We start from the raw sequence: 14512 nt of genomic DNA on the forward strand, positions 1-14512 counted from the left end.
AGATAAGCAAGGCATAAACATTTACCGCCCATTTATCACATGTAAAAAATTTTCCTTGTAGAAGTATTCCAGGAAAAAAACCAAAACAGTGCAATGAAAAGGATGAGCTCAGGCAGTGCTCCCAAACATGAACATACACAAGGGTCTTCTTGAGCTTCTGAGTCAGAAGGTGGGGCCTGAGATTTTGCTTTTCTAAAAAAGTCCCCGGTGATGTTGATGCGGCTGGTCTGGGGAGCACACATGGAGAAGCACTGCTTTGGGTTCCTTTTCCTTCTTTCTGGGTGCAACTTAGTCCTAAATTGAGCATGTTCAGATAATAATACTAAAAATGCTGGGGGCGTGGGTAGCCCAAGTGGCTCAGTAGTTTAGCGCCTGCCTTTGGCCCAGAGACCTGGGATCGAGTCCCACATCAGGCTCCCTGCATGGATCCTGCTTCTCCCTCTGCCTGTGTCTCTGCCTCTCTTTCTCTCTGTGTCTCTTATGAATAAATAAATACAAAATCTTTATAAAAAAATAAAATAAAATAAAAATGCTGGGGATCATCTAAATATTAAAGAAAAGGAATGCAGATGGTACAAATTTGTTAATGTAAAAACATGCCTCGCTATGCTTCCCAAATTTCCTATATGTAGGATGTATTATCACCAGGGGTCTAAAATCCAAGTAGAATCAAGATTGGTAGGAATGGGGAGGTAGGAAGTTGTGTTAAGAGCCAGAATTTTTTTCTTTTTTCTTAATAGGAAATTGACAGATACCATCTGAAGTGGAAAACTTGAAAGGCATATCATGCCTCCTCCCGCCCCCCCCAAAAGACTCTTAAAACCAAATACGTCATGCCCAAGAGAAATGAAAACATACATCCAATCCAAATATTGTACATGAATGTTCATAACAGCATTATTAATAATAGCCTAAAACTGGGAAAGACACAAAGCCCCATCAACTGATGGATAAAGAAAATGTGGTGGAGCCATACAATGGAATATTATTTGACACTAAAAAGAATGAAGTACTGATACTTGCCAAAGTATGGATGAACCTTGAAAACATTATGCTTAATAAAAAATATAGGATACTAGGGTGCCTGGGTGGCTCAGTCGGTGAAGCATCTGCCTTCAGCTCAGGTCATGATCCCAGGGTCCTGGGATGAAGGCCTGTGTCGGGCTCCCTGCTCAGGGGTAAGTCTGCTTCTCCCTCTCATTGTGTCCCTCCCCCTGCTTGTGCTCTCTTTCTCTCTCTCACTCACTCACTCTCTCTCTCAAATGAATAAATAAAATCTTTTAAAAATTCAGTTACAAAAGGCTATATATTGTATTATTCCGTTTATGGAATGCTACACTGAGAACAGGCAAATCTATAGAAACAGAAAGTAGATTAGTGGTTGCCTGGGGCTGAGAGGGTAGTGGTGGAGTGGGGAGTGACTGCTAATGGATGAAGGATCTCTTTTCAGAGTGTATAAAATGCTCTGCAATTGTTTGTGGTGGTAGTTACACAACATGACATGTAAAAAATGTCTTTGGGGAAGTATTTCAGCAAAGAAAGAAAGAAAGAACTGAAGAACGAAAGAAAGAAAAAAATCCACTCAACTAACCGCTATAGCAAAAAGTATATACCCATATATTTTAAGTGGGTGAATTTTATGGTATGTGAAATATATCTCAATGAAGGTGTAAAAAAAAAAAATTCCAGTGGTCCTGGGGAGAGCTCTTCATAGTGGAGGGGATATGAATTCTGAATTCTTGTGCATAGCAGGACAACACATTTTCTTTATAAACCACAGATGTATGGGGATCCCTGGGTGGCTCAGCGGTTTAGCGCCTGCCTTCAGCTCAGGGCGTGGTCCTGGGGTCCCGGGATCAAGTCCCACATCAAGCTCCCTGCATGGAGCCTGCTTCTTCCTCTGCCTGCGTCTCTGCCTCTCTCTCTCTTTCATGAATGAATGAATAATATCTTTTAAAAAATAACAAATAAATAAACCACGGATGTGGTATAGCTTCCATTTTTCAAAAGCAAGTTTAAAATTTAAAAACAAATAAAAGGCACTGACATCAATAGCGAGTTGGCCAAATTTCAGCATATCTGTGCAATGGTATACAATGCAGTCATTGCAAAGAATGAGATCTATGTCTATACAGACACACAGGGAAAATGGCATTGGTATAAAGTAAATAAAAAATCAGGTTGTTCTCAGTAGGTGCATTTGACAGTAGAAAACATTTGACAAAGTTCTCAGTAGGTGCATTTGACAGTAGAAAACATTTGACAAAGTACGACATCCATTCATGATAAAAATTCTCAACAAAGCAGGTCTAGAGGGAACATATCTCAACATAATAAAGGCCATATATGAAAAACCTACAGCTCACATATCATACTTAATGGTGAAAAACTGAAAGCTTTTCCTCTAGAAGGAACAAGACAAGGATGTCTTCTCTTACCACTATTATTCAACATAGTACTAGAAGTCCTAGCCACAGCAATCAGACCAGAAAAAGAAATTAAAGGCAACAAAATTGGTAAGGAAGAAGTAAACTGTCACTATTTGCAGATGATATGATATTATATATAGAAAACCCTAAAGATTCCACCAAAGGACTGCTAGAATGGCTGAATGAATTCAGTAAGATAGCAGGATACAAAATTAATATACCAAAAATACATTTCTATACACTAATAAGGAGGTAACAGAAAGAGAATTTAAGAAAACTTTCCCATTTCAATTACAAAAAGAATAAAATACCTAGGAATAAATTCAACCAAGGAGGTGAAAGACCTATACTCTGAAAACCATAAAATATTGATGAAAGAAATTGAAGAGACACAAATGGAAAGACATTCCATCCTCATGGATTGGAAGAATAGATATTGTTAAAATATCCATACTAGATATTTTAAATCCACACTTTTATGGTCAATTAATCTATGACAAAGGAGACCTGAATGTGAGACCAGAATCCATAAAAATCCTGGAAGAAAACACAGGCAATAGTTTCTTTGACATTTGGCAACAGAAACATTTTTCTAGATACATCTCCACCAACAGGGAACAAAAAGCAGAATTAAACTAGTGGGACGGTATCAAAACAAAAAGCTTTTGCACAGTGAAGAAAACCATCAACAAAACAGAAAGGCAACCTATGGAATGGGAGAAGACATTTGCAAATGACATATCCGGTAAAGAGTTAATGTCCAAAATATATAAAAAATTTAATATAACTCAACACCAAAAAAAAAAAAAAGAAAAATCCAATTAAAAATGGGCAGAGAATCTGAATAGACATTTTTCCAGAAAAGATACAGATGGCCAACAAACACATGAAAAGATGCCCAATATCACTCATCACCAGGGAAATATAAATCAAAACCATAATGAGATACCATCTCACACCTGTCAGAATGGCTAAAATCAACAACACAAGAAACAACAGGTGTTGGCAAGGATGTGAAGAAAGGGGAGCCCTTTTGCACTCTTGGTGGGAATGCAAACTGGTGCAGCCACTCTGGAGAACAGTATGGAGGGTCCTCAAAAAGTTAAAAATAGGAATTCTATATGATCCAGGAATGGAATTCCTGGTTTTTTCCCCCAAAGAAAATGAAAACACTAATTCAAAAAGATACATGCACCCCTGTGTTTACCATAGTATTTACAATAGCCAAGATATAGAAGCAGCCTAAGTACCTAATAGTATATAGAATTGTTGAATCGTTATATTGTGCACCTGAAACTAATATAGCCTTGTTTATTATATTTGAAAAAAATATTTTTAACAAATAAAATTTAAAATGAAAATGGAGAAGCACCTGGATGGCCCAGTCAGTAAAGCATCAGCCTTCAGCTCAGGTCATGATCCCAGCGTCTTGGGATAGAGCCCAAACCAAGATGGGCTCCCTGGTCAACAGGGAATCTGCTTCTCCCTCTGCCCCACCCCTGCTCCTGATCACTCTCTGTCAAATAAAATCTTTTAAAAATGTAAATTTCCTTTGTAATAGACCCGCAAAGCATGAACAAAAAACTATCTGTGAAAGTGCAACAAAGCATTAAATCCTATGCAAAACTCAGACTCTCTTGTTTTTCTTCTACAGACTATGCTCCTTTAGTATTTACATGGGAATATAATATGTACTGTATTGATTGTTCTAACACAATGCTTTTACATATTTTCCCCCTAATTTCATGTGTACGTATTCTCTGCCTCCTACACTTGACTCTTGGGTTCCTCAGTGGGGGCAAAGATCGTGTCTTGGCGAGGCAGGTTAATGTCGCCTTTGAGGGACGCCTGGGGGGGCTCAGCGGTTGAGGGTCTGCCTTCAGCTCAGGGTGTGATCCTGGGGTCCTGGGATGGAGTCCTGGATCCGGCTCCCCGCAGGGAGCCTGCTTCTCTCCCTCTGCCTGTCTCTGCCTCTCTGTCTGTGTCTCTCAGGAATAAATAAATAAATAATTTTTTTAAATGCCACCCTTGGGGTCACATTGCCAGGGTTACTCTCCCAGCTCTGCTACTTACCAGTTGGTGGCATTCATTCCTCACCTGTCACATGGCACCAGTAGCTTCCACCTGGAGTTAAGGAGATAAGGCTTGACTAAGGTGTTCCATACACACCTGTCACACAGTAAGTGGCCTCCTACCTGCCCCTAAATTTGCTGTTGTCATTGATGATGATGGTATCATCCTTCTTTTACAGCGAAGGTTCTCAAATTCAGTGTACTTTACAATCACCAGGAAAACTTTGAGACTGCCTAAAGCCCAGGCCAATCAGCCTCTGAAGGTGGGCCCAGGTATCAGTGATTTCCTAAAGCTCCCTGGTGGGTTTTGATGCACAGTGAGGGTTGAGAACTGCTGCCCTACCATATTTTCCCCATGCACTTTTCACATGACACACAGCTGAATATGGACAGGCTGACAGAGAACGTCCGGGGGGAGAGGGTGCACAACATATCTGGAAATACACGTGGTGGAAAATAAATAAACCTGTTGAGTTCATTACCTGCCGTCATCTGGGCCTCCTAGTGATACCAAGTACATGTCATTTGGTGAAAAGGCCAGTGCTTCAATTTTGCCCTTGTGAAGTGACAGCCGGGCAATCAGCTCTCTTTTCTTATAATCCCACAAGATGATGTCAGCCTGGGGGCAAGAATACACTGTCAGATCACAGACTGGCTTCAGAAGAGTCTGGAGCAGGGGAGGGAGAGCTACTCTGTCTTGGTGAAAAATAATCACTAATAATTGCACTTTTCTAGAAATTAGATCATTTCTTTCAAATGTAGTGGCAACAAACGGGAAAGGGTTTTGTTTTGTTTTAATATTTAATTTACTTATTTGAGAGAGAGACAGAGACAGAGCATGAGGGGGGGGGGCAGAGGCAGAGGGAGAAGCAGGCTCCCCACTGAGCAGGGAGCCCCGGGCAGGACTGCCATCCCAGGACCCTGGGATCATTATCTGAGCCAAAGGCAGATGCTTCACCCTTTGAGCCACCCAGACACCCCTATAAAGAGTTTTATTTTATTTTATTTTATTTATTTATTTATTTATTTATTTATTTATTTATTTATTTATTTAGAGTTTTAAACTAAGCAGGGACTTTTGGTTTCTGAGCATAATCAGTGCACCAAATACAAGGTCTAGAGTAAACACCAAAATACTCTCAGCTTAGGGAAGGAAAATGAGCTCAAGAAGGAGGCAAAGAGGAAGAAGAGGGAGGGGAGGAGGAACATGCACCAGCATAGAGTTGATCTGGATTGGGGTGGATTTCCCAGGAGGGCACCTCTCTGTCCATTTATGGGGAGCTATTCTCAGCTCATTCACCTTGAAGCCCATGAAAGTGACCTGTCCCGAGGCTATGTAGACCCCGCTCCTGGAGATGGTCACACAGGAGACATTGTTGCCATGGCCATGCAGGAAGTTCTGTTCCTGGGTGTTTATCGCCTGAATCAGGATCGTGCAGCCCAGAGGGTAAATCAGATGCTCCTGGTCAGGGTGGCATTTTAGACCTGTGGGCACATGTCCTGAGAGAGAGGTTAACAAGAGAAACGGTTTAAAAATAAATAAATAGGGGCAGCCCGGGTGCCTCAGCGGTTTAAGCGCCTGCCTTCTGCCCAGGGCGTGATCCTGGGGACCAGGGATCGAGTCCCATGTCGGGCTCCCTGCATGGAGCCTGCTTCTCCCTCTCCCTCTGCCTGTGTCTGTGCTTCTCTCTCTCTCTGTTTATCATGAATGAATGAATGAATGAATGAATGAATGAATAAATGGTAATAATTAGGAGCAGTGTGCCTGGCTGGCCCAGTCGATAGAGCATGCAACTCTTGATCTCTGCATTGTGAATTAAAGCCCCATTTTAGGCATGGAGCCTACTTAAAAAAAAAGGGGGGGGGGACACCTGAGTGGCTCAGTGGTTGAGCATCGGCTCAGGGCCTGATCCTGGAATCTGGGATCTGAGTCCCCCATCAGGTCCCTCTGCCTGTGTCTCTACCTCTCTCTCACTCTGTGTTTCTCATGAATAAATAAATACATCTTAAAAAAAAATAAACAACAGTAATTGGTACAAAAATGGCCAATGTTTTTTAAAATTGCATACTAAAGGAGGATCCCTGGGTGGCTCAGCAGTTTGGCGCCTACCTTTGGTCCAGGGCATGGTCCTGGGATCTGGGATTGAGTCCCACATCAGGCTCCCAGCATGGACCCTGCCTCTCTCTCTCCCTCTATGTCTATCATGAATAAATAAATAAAATCTTAAAAAAATAAAAATAAATAAAATTGCATACAAAAGAAAGCAGTTTTGAAATAAACCTTATTTCAAATAAAATAAGTGTATTGTGGGGGGGGCGGGGGGTAATATATTTAATTTTATTCCACTGACAAGGTCAGCCTAACATATCACTTCTCAGACTCTAATGTGTATAAAATTGCTTGGGAAATCTGGTTAAAATGCAGTTTGGGATTTGAGGTCTGGAGAGGGGCTGAGATTCTGCATTTCTGACAAGCTCTCAAGAGATGTTGATGCTGGTTTGGCAATCTTATTGGTATCAGGGCTCAAGGGCCAATTTTGGGATCCTGAGAAGCAGGATTTCCTGGATGCAGGGGAAATATGAGAGCAGCCTGTCTCTGTGAGTGTGGAGGGATAGGAAGATCAAGTATTCACTGCCTAGGGCAGAAGTTTGGTGAAGATGATTTGGTTCTAAGTCACCACCCGGTGCTCTAAAGAAGCCACGCCCTCTCGGTGTGAGACCTGCCTCGCCCCTCCTCCCCGCATCTGCAAGAACCATCTTAAGAATTACAAAACTTTGTTACACGTTTTAATATGAAATATAAGTCCTCCCTGATCAATCAACTTTGGTCAGGATATTTTGGGTTGTGCTTGATATTATTTTACAATATAAACCGTAAAGTCTGCTTGATTGGTTAAAAATCACTTTTAGCGGGATGGTATTCAATGTGTAGATTAAGGAAAAATAATTTTTTTAATGATATATTCGATCTCCTTTCTAAAAACAGGAGATGCATTTCCAAGCTCCTTCCAGGGCTTCCAGTGGCATTTTCAATATTCTTCATAAAGATCTCACACATTTTTTTAGTACGTTTATTCCTGGGTATTTTAAAAGCATTCTATGGCTATTTCCTACTCCATCAAAAGAGTCATAAATATTTATTAATATCATATTCTGATCTTAGAATGAATTCATCTTTTACATTTAACTCCCTCTAGAATTTATTTTGGTACGTAATGTGGTTCCAGTAGCTAAATAGATTTTTTGTTTTGCTCAAATTGCCAAATGTATTTATTGAATAAGTGATTTCTTTTGCTTTAATTGAGATCATTCTTTTTCCATGCAGTAGGTTCTCAAAAGACTACGGTTTGTGTCTTTGGGAGTGATCTATTCATATATGTATATTCACATATATATTTTTTCAGTTGCAGTTACCTTATAAGCAATCATATGGCTATCCATATGGAAAAAAATAAAATTAGATCCTACTTCACACCATCCACAAAACAATATATTTCATGTAGATCAAAGCCCAAAATGTGACAAACAAGACTTAATGAGTACACAAGTTGTAGGAAATGACTTCTTTTTAAACACATACCACAAGAAGAGCAAATCCTAACAGAAAAGGCCAATATAGTCAACCAGTTAGGTTAAAAATTTTAAGTTTCTAATGACAGTTGACAAAATAAAAAGAAAAAATGAAACCAGGAGAAGATATTTGCAATGTACATGACAACAAGTATCATATCCAGAATAAACAAAGAGCTACTGCAAAGAAATAAGAAAAACACAAACAGTTTCAACAGAAAAGTGAGCCAAGGATTGGAACAGGCAATTTATGAGAGAGGAAATTCAAAAGCCAGTAAACATATGAAGAGACAGGCAAATTTGCGAGTAATTGGGGAAATGCAAATTATATCCCAGATGAGATACCATTTCGTCTCCATCATAATGGCTAAAATTAAAAAGGTTGATAATAGCAAGCATCAGTGGTGATGTGAAACAAAAGGGAACACTCATACTTTAGCATTGTGGGAAGGTATATTGGTCGAATCGCTTTGGAAAACACCACATCCGTATGCAGCGTGTCTGAATATGCACACACCCTGGGACCTAGCTGTTCCACTCTTTGGTATAGAACCTAGAGAAATACTTGCAAGGGTGCCCATGGCCACTACAAAAGTGTTCACTGTGGTATTGTTTGGATTAGCAAAAAGTTGCAAATAAACTAAAAGACCACCAATGGTGGATAGGTAACTAATGTTGGCCTATTTACACAGAGAATAGTGGAGTTAAAATAAATTCATCAACACGAGTAGATTGCACAAATGCTAGGTGAAAAAAAAAAGCAGGCTGCAGAATGTGACCAGGATGATATTATTACTATAAAATATAGACATAGGCAAGTTAGTACTCTAAATTGTTTATATATAGCATATTTAATATTTTACCCATACAGTAAAATTTAAAAACATAGCTGGGAAGAGTACACGTTAACTTCAGGATAGTGGTTGTCTCTAGAGAGGGAGACAGGATGGGATAGCGTGACAGGAGAGAGGACTTATAATGTGTATTTTTTTTCTTAAAAAAAAATTAACTCAAATAAGAAAAAGCATCTGGGCAGCCCCGGTGGCTTAGCGGTTTAGCGCCGCCTTCAGCTGGGGGTGTGATCCTGAACACCCGGGGGTTCGAGTCCCACATCGGGCTCCCTGCATGGGGCCTGCTTCTCCCTCTGCTTGTGTCTCTCCCTGTCTCTCTCTCTCTCTGTGTCTCTCATTAATAAATATATTTAAAAAAAAAGAAAAAAAGCATCAAAATTCGCTAATTCTGCATGTAATACTTGGTATTTATTGTGGCATTCTAAATTTCTGTTGAAATATTTTACAGTAAATTTAAAAAGCCCTGTGACACCCCCTGCCCAGAGTTAACTACTGTTAATATGCAGATGTGTATTTCTTCAGATTTATTTTCTTTGCATTTAGTCATTAGGGTTCCTGGCTGCAAACAAGAAAGGTCACTTCTGGTGGACTTAACAGGAAAAATAATTTCGCGGAAGGAATACAAATAGCTCGCAGAATTGGCAGGAAGTATGGAAAATAGCACTTGAAAAAGACGCAGTGGTTGAGCATTTAAAGAGCATGATCCTGGGGTCCCTGCATTGGGCTCCCCACAGGGAGTCTGCTTCTCCCTCTGCCTGTGTCTCTGCCTCTCTCTCTGTATCTCTCATGAATAAATAAATAAAATCTTAAAAAAAAAAAGAGAGAGAGAGAGAGAGAGACAGGAGCAGTAGGTGAGACCAAGTGACAAGAACTAAGGAATTCTCATTCCCACCCACCTCCACACCCAATGCAACAACATCAGACTCCCACAGCGCTCTACTGTTTTGCAGACTCCTGGAAGAGGGGAAGCTCCGGGAACGTCCCACTGGCTGAGCCTATGATGTCCTATGTCTCTGAATTGGCTCCCAAGGAGTTAGGAGAAGAAAGATTTGCTCCTTTTTAAGACCTCAGCAAAGGCAGCTGAGCAAACCCCCCATCCCCTGCTGTCCCTCCTGAGTAGCCAAATTCACACATGTCTCCTATAGTGAATACATACAAACTCACCCCCCACTGCTCCCTACCTCTCTCTCTCACTCTCTCTCTGTCTCTAACATACACACACACACACACACACACACATTTATTTAATAACTATAATGGACTCATACCATACATAATATTGGGCAAGTTGCATTTTACACTTAATATATCTTCGACATCTTTCCTTCCTAGATGTATCTCATTTTTCTTAAGGGTTATGTAGTATTTTGTTGTACAAAAGGACTATAATTTAAAAAATAATTTATGTGTATTTGTATGAAAGGATACAAATTGTCACAAAACCAACAAGGTAAAAATAATCCAATTAATTTGGGCCATCTTAAGAGGCCAAGATAATTAGTCATGGCAATGGAAAGCACTGGAATATAATGGACCATATATTTACTCTTAGAGCTGGACAACACAGCATGAGCTCAGTTGTAGAGCTCTGTGTTTGAAGCTCTGCACTGGTCACTGGTGTGACCCCCTGCACTGGGCGCAGGTCCCTTACTCCCTTTACCAGTGACCTTGTCACCAGCTGTAAAGATAGTCCACTCCTCAGGTCAGGTGTACTAAGTACATTCTCTCTCTCTCTCTCTTTCCTTCTTTTTCTTTCTTTCTAAAGATTATTTAACACACAGAGTGTTCCCTTAGGCAGTAAACATATTTATTTGACAGAGAGAGAGAGAGAACCCTGAGAGGGCAAGCAGGGGAGAGGCAGGTAGAGGGAGAGGCAGAAAATGGGGGTCTGATCCCAAGACCCCAGGATCATGATCTGAGCCAAAGGCAGATGCTTAACCGACTGAGCCACCCAAGCACCCCCTAAATGCCTACTTTCTATCAGAAACTATAAAACTAAAACGAAGAGTCAAGATACAAGTCCCAGAATACACCTAAAACTCTAGTCTTTGATTGTTCTGCAACTGCATCACTACAATTTAAAAACTTTCAGATAACACAATGCACTTAAAAAGAAGTTTGCTTTTTCTAAAATGCAACGCATTGCTTGTTTCCATCCTTCACACACAAAATCAAAGAGCACTTTCCCAACCCTTAATGTACAAACTAACAGGAGGTCATAAATAAGATGTGAGCAGAACCAGCAGTCCTCCCCGCTCCCCCCGCCCCCCCCCCGCCCGCCTTGACCTGAGCATCTCTCCCCTTCAGCTCCCCCTGGCGTCCTCTCGATCTTTTATCGGGGTCTGAAACCTTCCATTAGGAGTTCTTCTGGGGTTTGGGGACTAGACCATCCCCTAAGGCGGGTGCTCACACCCACGTCCAGCCCCCAGCCCTTTCTTATTGGCACATCAGCTGGGATTCTACGAGTTTCTGGGTCCAGGGGTCGATTTGGACTTGGCAGTCTCGCAGTTCACGGGGGGGGGGGGGGGAGAGACCCTTGTCCCTTCTAGGTGCTGCGAAGCCATCCCAGTCCTTGAGGCTTAGAACGAGGAGGTGACTCCTCGACTCCCCGGGACCTTAGGGCAGGAGAGAGCGTGGCTCTGGCTCAGTGTCCCGCGCTGCCTTCCAGGTGGCCCCCGGTGTCCCTGTTTGCACTATTCGTCCCCGGGGCTTGCAAACCGCCCAGCCCGGACACGCTCGAGGCCTCACCGTTGAAGCCGATCACGGCCTCAAGCTCCAGCTCGGCCACCTCGGCTTTGGGCGAACTTTGCTTCTCCATCCCCTGGAGCCTGGGCTCTCGACTCCCTCCTCTCGCCAGCGGCAGCGCAGCGTCTCCTGGTCGTTATGGTAACGGACGTGCGCGTGCGCACCAGGTCCCCGGCCGCACGCGCTGGCTGCGGCGGCGCAGGGAGCTCCCGGTGCAAGAGCAGCCGCGGTCCTTGCCGTCACTATTTCCCTGGAGGTGTAGGGGCATTGAGTGTGCTCGTTCCCTCCACGGAAAAACGTCTGTGATTTCTTCCCCGAACTATATAACCAAGCACCGAGTGTCATTTAAGGAAGGCCGCCATAAAATAATATATAATTGCCACTTCTTTGGGTCTCTTACTTGAAGCAAGCTTGCAAAGAATTCTTAAGCTTTGTGGCGGTACACCTTTACATAGAAAAGTAACTCTGAGTGCGTTCTGGCAGATTTCTACAGTTGTGCAGCTATGCCCACCGTCTTGTTTTTGCTTTGAGCAGGATGACATTTCAGATGCTCGCCGGAAAATGCTGAAGATTTCTGTCCAACGCTTTTATTTAAATCGCGCCGGGTCGCTCGCGTCTCGCAGTGGGGGAACATATGAGATTAGACTGCTCCATCCTGCTGTTCCCCGGGGGGACGTGGGGGCCGCCCCCCTTTCTGGACCGTCCCTGCGAGGCCCTGGTGCACACTCCCCGCCCCCCCCCCCCCCCCACACTCCCCGCAGGCCAGCTCCGGGTTGCGGTCGCGCCCGGGCCGAGCAGCGGGGTGTGAGCCGCGCCGGCCGCCGTAGTCCGCCGCCGCGAGCAGGAAGTGTCCGACGGCGGCGGCGGCGACGGCGGCGGCGGGCGGAGACTGCACGATGGCCCCGGACCCCTGGTGAGCCCCGGGTGAGGGCGGCCGCGCCGAGGGTTCCGGGGATGCGGTGGGGGCTTCAGGACGAGGGAGCGGCAGCGAGGCCCCTTCCCGGGCCCGGGGCGGGGGGGTCGGGGGGAGGACCCCGCCGCGCGCCGCGCGCCCCGCACCCTCGGCGCCCGCAGGGGCGGCCCCGCAGGCGGGCCGGGCCGGGTGGTCTCCGGGCAGCGGGGGAGGGCCAGTGCGCAGGCCCGGAAGGTGCCCGGAGCCCTGCATTGGCTCGCCTCGGACCGCGGGCATTTCGCGCCCGCCCCGGCTGGCTGCCGCGCTGGCGGCTGCGGGCTTCCCCGGACTCCCCGGGCAAGTCCACTCGGAGTGACCTTTCTGTGCGATGCGGCTGCAGCTGGTGACCTCGCCGCCTCCTCGCGCTTCCCCGGCGGAGAAACCCGGGTTCACAGCCCACCGCCACCTGCGCCAGTTAGTAACCAGTTGGCCTGGGACCTAGATCTCTCGGGCCCTTCCGAAAACTTGGCGGGATCGCGGCGGGGCATTGCGCATGTGTTTGTATGGCTTGTGATGGACCCTTACCTGAGTCCGTATCCGGAAGGCTGTTGTACTGCAGCGACTTTGCAGTAGAACCAGAGCTGATGAGGGTCGTTCCTCCAACACCCTGAGTCCCAAGGACTGGATGATGACAGACACGAGCTCTCATCCCAAGGAACAGATTGCTACAGAATTACGGACTGAAGCTGTTTTTGTTTTTAAGATTTTATTTATTTATTCACGAGAGAGGCAGAGACACAGGCAGAGGGAGAGCCTGATGCGGGACTCGTTTCCAGGACCCCGGGATCACGACCTGAGTCAAAGGCAGACGCTCAACCACTGAGCCACCCAGGAGCCCGGAGGATTTTTGCTTTTATGAAAAAAAAAATGGAGAAAGCAAAAATAGCATTCGGTGTTTGTTTTGCAGCAAGCTGTCATAGACACCTTGCACCTCCCAACCCTCTCCTCAAGCTCCTTCCCTGAGAACTAGTATTCAGCATCTCAGCGTCAAGCTGTCCTAGCTTTGAATTGTGTCAGTGAGCATCCGGGCTTTCACTTAGTTTATTTTGTGTCTCCATTAGCAAGACGTGCCCTAAGGCATCAGAAATGCCCTAAGGGAGATTATTTTGGGGGGTTTAGGAAAGCTCAAAAGATATTCCGTATAAAATAATGGTAATTGTTGGCCCCTTTGCTTTACATGGTTTCGGCTTATGAAAGGTTTTGTAGAAAGACTACTTTTGGATAGTGAGGGAAACCTGCATGTTTTACAAAGCAGGGAACATTTCAACCATGTCATTAAGTATTTACTGAAAACATGATTTCTTTTTATGGCGCACAATAGCGCATTCTACGAATAACCATAATTTATTTCCCTCTCTGTAATGTTAGAGTATGTTTTGTTTAACTGTTGCAAAGACTGCCCCCTTTGTTCCATTTCTTACTTCCTCCTCTTGCTCGCTGCAGACAGAACTATTGAATCGAAGGGTATGAACATTTTTAAGGCCCTTGATACCTATTGCTAAGTTGTCTTCCACCTCCTGGAAGCTAACCCCCTCACTTTACACTTAAGGTAGGAAATAAAGCTCAGAGATGGTTTATCCATTTAGATTGGTGGAAGCGATCATTGGACCCCCAAGCCCCTTCCCCAGTTTACGGAGAAAACACATAATGTGCCTGTTTACTCTCATGTAGTTTGACCTGGTGGCTTTCTCATTTGACTGTTGACCGTGAGAAGTGCGGGAACTCTGCTGTGTTAGTATCCACTACCTTGCACAGTGGGTTGCTAATCAGGAAGGTAGAAGGGACTATGGAACAGGGCTTTGAAAAAACTATAAACACAGACTTGACTACGTACAGCTTTGCCTTTGGGCCATTGAAAAATTGTAGGTCAGTGATGCTCTACTCTTGAGTGGC

At 44.2% G+C, this 14512-nt stretch overlaps 2 protein-coding genes across 5 annotated transcripts in view; one reads left to right on the forward strand and one right to left on the reverse strand.

The window, feature by feature from the left end:
• Nucleotides 1-11740, reverse strand: part of CFAP52 (cilia and flagella associated protein 52) — a 41666-nt gene extending 29926 nt beyond the window's left edge. Inside the window, exons 1-3 of one of the 2 annotated variants that reach the window (XM_055306492.1) lie at nt 11671-11740; nt 5802-6001; nt 4984-5120 (exon numbers count right to left, since the gene is read on the reverse strand). In XM_055306492.1, the coding sequence (XP_055162467.1) occupies nt 4984-5120; nt 5802-6001; nt 11671-11740 (407 nt within the window). Of the gene's footprint in view, nt 1-4983; nt 5121-5801; nt 6002-11656 lie in introns of both variants that reach the window. The other variant, XM_055306493.1, reaches the window with a different exon arrangement.
• A 707-nt stretch (nt 11741-12447) lies between these two features.
• The window catches only part of STX8 (syntaxin 8), a 252314-nt gene continuing 250249 nt past the window's right edge, over nt 12448-14512 (forward strand). For all 3 annotated transcript variants that reach the window (XM_055305919.1, XM_055305920.1, XM_055305918.1), the window contains exon 1: nt 12448-12580. In XM_055305919.1, the coding sequence (XP_055161894.1) occupies nt 12564-12580 (17 nt within the window). In that variant the 5' untranslated portion in view covers nt 12448-12563. The remainder of the gene's footprint in view (nt 12581-14512) is intronic.

Source organism: Nyctereutes procyonoides, unplaced genomic scaffold (assembly GCF_905146905.1).
Source record: "Nyctereutes procyonoides isolate TBG_1078 unplaced genomic scaffold, NYPRO_anot_genome, whole genome shotgun sequence".
NCBI classification, from domain to species: Eukaryota; Metazoa; Chordata; class Mammalia; order Carnivora; family Canidae; genus Nyctereutes; species Nyctereutes procyonoides.